Source organism: Fukomys damarensis, unplaced genomic scaffold, assembly GCF_012274545.1.
Source record: "Fukomys damarensis isolate Sample0158 unplaced genomic scaffold, DMR_v1.0_HiC HiC_scaffold_33, whole genome shotgun sequence".
In the NCBI taxonomy this organism is placed as follows: domain Eukaryota; kingdom Metazoa; phylum Chordata; class Mammalia; order Rodentia; family Bathyergidae; genus Fukomys; species Fukomys damarensis.
In genome coordinates, this window is record NW_022900945.1 from 54,372,779 (window position 1) to 54,376,259 (window position 3,481).

Consider the following 3,481-nt stretch of genomic DNA (forward strand, 5'->3'; position numbering starts at 1 on the left):
GGGCCCGGCAGGGGTGTGGGCCTCCACCAAGCTGGTTATGGGGCAGTGGGGTAACTCCCCTTTCTAGGAGGAGGAGGATGTTCTTGGCTGAATCGGGGGATAGAAATGCCCTTTGCGCCCTTACAGGGCTGCATTTTTACCACTGGCTAATGTGCTTCGGTCACGTTCGAACTTCCCGTGCCCCAAGCTTGGAGTTTGAATTGAGATCTGCCCAACGGCTGCTGCCCGGGGCTTTTGCTTCCAAACTGTTAATAAACTGGACTCTGCAGAATGGGCCTGGAGCCGGGAGGAGTTGTTTGGGGCTCTTGGGCCTGATGGGCTGAGAGAGGCGCTGGCCCTCCGTCGGAGAGGCCCGCGTGACGCCCCTCCCCCGGCTCAGCCCGGCCTCCGCGGCCTCCGCAGCCTTGCAGTGTGGCGGTCGTCGTTCAACTCTGCAAGGTGCCTGCCTTTCCCCTTCCTCGAGCTCCGCCTCCCTCCCCTCCTTGAGACTCGAGGGAGGTGTGTTTTGTAGGTGTCTGCACAGTCTAGCTAAATACATGGGAGGTTTGGAGGGCTGAGCAAGCAAATGGAAGGGCCAGTCCTGGAAAAAATATGATTGGAGAGGCAGGGAAGGGTATTGCCCGATAGCAATTGTTCTCTCCCTGTCCGGTTAACCTTATCCATGCTAAGGATAATTTCCTTTTGACTGCAGAATGTGACATAACATGCACGTAATCTCTCTCAAACATAAATCTCTGTATTGCTTCAGAGTGCCATTCAGATTTGCTCAGCAATCGCCAGATAGGAAAGCACGGAGACAGCCACGAGGGATAGAGGCCTGGATCGGACCTGCTCCTCTTTCCCTTGACCCTGGGACGGGGTTACCGAGGCTTGTCAAAGCAAGGAGTCAAAATGGTGTACGCAGCGGCCCTTCTCCCCTTTTTGTCTGTCAGCGGGAATTCAGGGACTGTGAGGAGATAGAGGCGGGGAGGAGAAGGCAGCGGCTGTGAGGGTTCCTGAGTCTTCCTGAGATGCTTCTCTGGGAATTCGGATGTCTTCATAGATACAGATCTCAGACTGTCTCGTTTGAGCTTTACCACGTTTCTGTGAGGTGGACAAATCAGGAGTCATTACTCTCATCTTGCAGAAGCGGAAACAGTCTCAGAGAGGATTCCTGGCTTATCCAGTGCCATCTTGGCTGACTAATGTCAGAGTCTGCAGTGAAACTTGGGTTTCTTTTGATTCTGCATCCCCGGCCCTTTCCGTTGCCTGGTCCTGTCTAACTGGGTTCGCAGATTCACCCTGTAGATTGTGGGAGGTGCCTTTCTGCTCTTCTGGCAGTAGGTAGGTGCTCTTCAGCAGTCCAGGCATTTCCTGCTCTTCATACCTGTGATTTCAATAGCTATAGCACCATGGTCTCCTGTGGGGTTGTGTAGCTTTGCAGGGTCAGGGCTTTCCTTGCCTTCACCCCTGCCCGATCCTCTGCCCCTGTCAGAGGGTCGGTTCTGGGACCTGGGTCCCCTTTTGGGCGTCCTGGGTCGTGCTGCGCTCCCTTATCTCCAGGCTCATCCTGTGGGTAGCTTTTGACACCCTAGAACAGTGAGGGCGAACCGTTAGAGCTCTCAGGGGTAACAGACGGCCCACTGCAGCACCCGTGCTGTAGGTTCACCACCACTGCTCTAAAATTTTAAATAATTCGGTCTTGCACTGTCCTGGAGGGACTGCAGATTATGGAGTCAGGGACCCTTGTCCCGTTTAGCTTATCAGTTTGCTGTGTAGAGTCTTGTGCAACATGCTTTAAGGGTGTTTTTTATTTTTGGTTTGTGTTTTGGGACAGCATCTTGCTTTGTAGCTCGGGCTGACCTTGAACTCACAGCAATCTTCCTGCCTCAGCCTCCTGACTGCTAGGATTACGTACATGCATCACCACACCCAGCTACGTAAGAGTGTTTTAAAATTAGAACATATGGTTCTTGCTCATAAAGAGTACACAGTCTAATTGTGGACCTAGGAAACAGTAAGAGGCCCAGAAACCACATACTATAAAAGCAATGCTAGTCTCTTAAGTTCCCTGAAAACAAGGATTGTATTTAGTTTGCTTTTCTTTTGTTTTGTTTTTTTTGTTGTTGTTGTTGTTGTTGTTTTGAGACAGGGTCTCACTATGGAGTTGAGACTGACCTGGAACTCACTATGTAGCCCAGGCTGATCTCGAACTCGCAGTGATCCTCCTGCCTCAGCCTCCCGAGTTCTGGGATTACAGGCATACGCCACCATGCCCGGCCTAGTTTGCTTTTTTATTACTGTTATTGTTGTTGTTGTTATTGTCATCATCCTGTGTGCCCAGCTTAGTGTGCTGTATGGGGTAAGTGCTCCAGAATATTGGATAAATGGATGTTGGGGTGAATAAACACATCACCAAGTGTAAAGTCTTCCATTTCAGGTTGTTTCAGCATTTGTGTGTTAATTTCAAATGTAGTCAGAATAAAGTCGACTAGAGAAGGTTTCCTAGGTGATGGGTATTTTCCAGAAGACAGGCAGCATCATGGAGGACTCTGCACTTAGAGTCACTGCAATAAGACTTTGGAATATCTATTGGGCCAGTGTTTCGCCCCTTTCCTCCTGTTGGGTATTGACTTCTGGGTCCATTTAAAGCACACAGTATTTGCAACTAATCTTTATCTCTTGGTGTTAATGAGCTGTCACTGAAAGATGAGCTAACGTGTAGCGGATGTGTAGCTGTTAATATATATTAGACATATATACATTTTTTTTAAAGAGTTTCTAGGCTGATGATATAGTTTGGGGGTAGAGTACTTGCCTAGTATGCCCTGAGTTCAATCCCCAACCCCCTCCAAATTTCTAAACAAGTTTTTTCTAGTACAGAGATTATTTTCTAGTACTGAATTATTTTCACAGAAATGATGAGTTATGCAAGGCCATCTATACCTGCTTGCCTAGTTCCCCATGGCAGTGTTTCTAGGATGGCCAGATGGCTCAGGAGCTGGCTTTCCTCTTCAGAGTTAGCTCATATTAGCACCAAACCAGAGAAGTGTTACATTGAGCCAGGAGTTCTTGGTGTGAGCTCCGGCTTTCCCCTTACCTGTGTGACCTTGGGCCAGTCACATGCCTCCTCTGGCTTCATCACATGGAAAGCAGTAGCAGCTCGTTCGTGTAAGATACTTTTTTGTTCACAAATACTGTGCTTTTTTACAGATAATAATGTCTGTTATCTCACAGTTTGTTGGAAGGAGCAAATCAAATAAGATATTTCAAAGTTGCTTTCTAAACTGTAAAACTATAGATTTTAGATAGAATATTCATGGATTTGATTCAGCTTCATTCACTACCTCCTCACCTAAGTAACCTAAAACAAATTAAGGGTAAGCAAAAGATCTTTCCATTACTTTTTTTTTTCTTTTGAAATAACTTTTCTTTCTTCCCTTTTTATTAATATGTGTTTGTGATATACAGTAAATACATTCATAGAATTGATATATATATA

At 47.1% G+C, this 3,481-nt stretch overlaps 1 protein-coding gene across 6 annotated transcripts in view; it reads left to right on the top strand.

Moving 5' to 3' along the window:
- The window catches only part of Arhgef11 (Rho guanine nucleotide exchange factor 11), a 112,588-nt gene that overhangs the window by 2,227 nt on the left and 106,880 nt on the right, over nt 1-3,481 (top strand). The window contains exon 1 of one of the 6 annotated variants that reach the window (XM_010643779.3): nt 749-896. The exons of the other annotated variants lie outside the window; for them this stretch is intronic. Within the exon in view, the coding sequence (XP_010642081.1) occupies nt 892-896 (5 nt within the window). The 5' untranslated portion in view covers nt 749-891. Of the gene's footprint in view, nt 1-748; nt 897-3,481 lie in introns of those variants that run through there. 6 annotated transcript variants of the gene reach the window in all.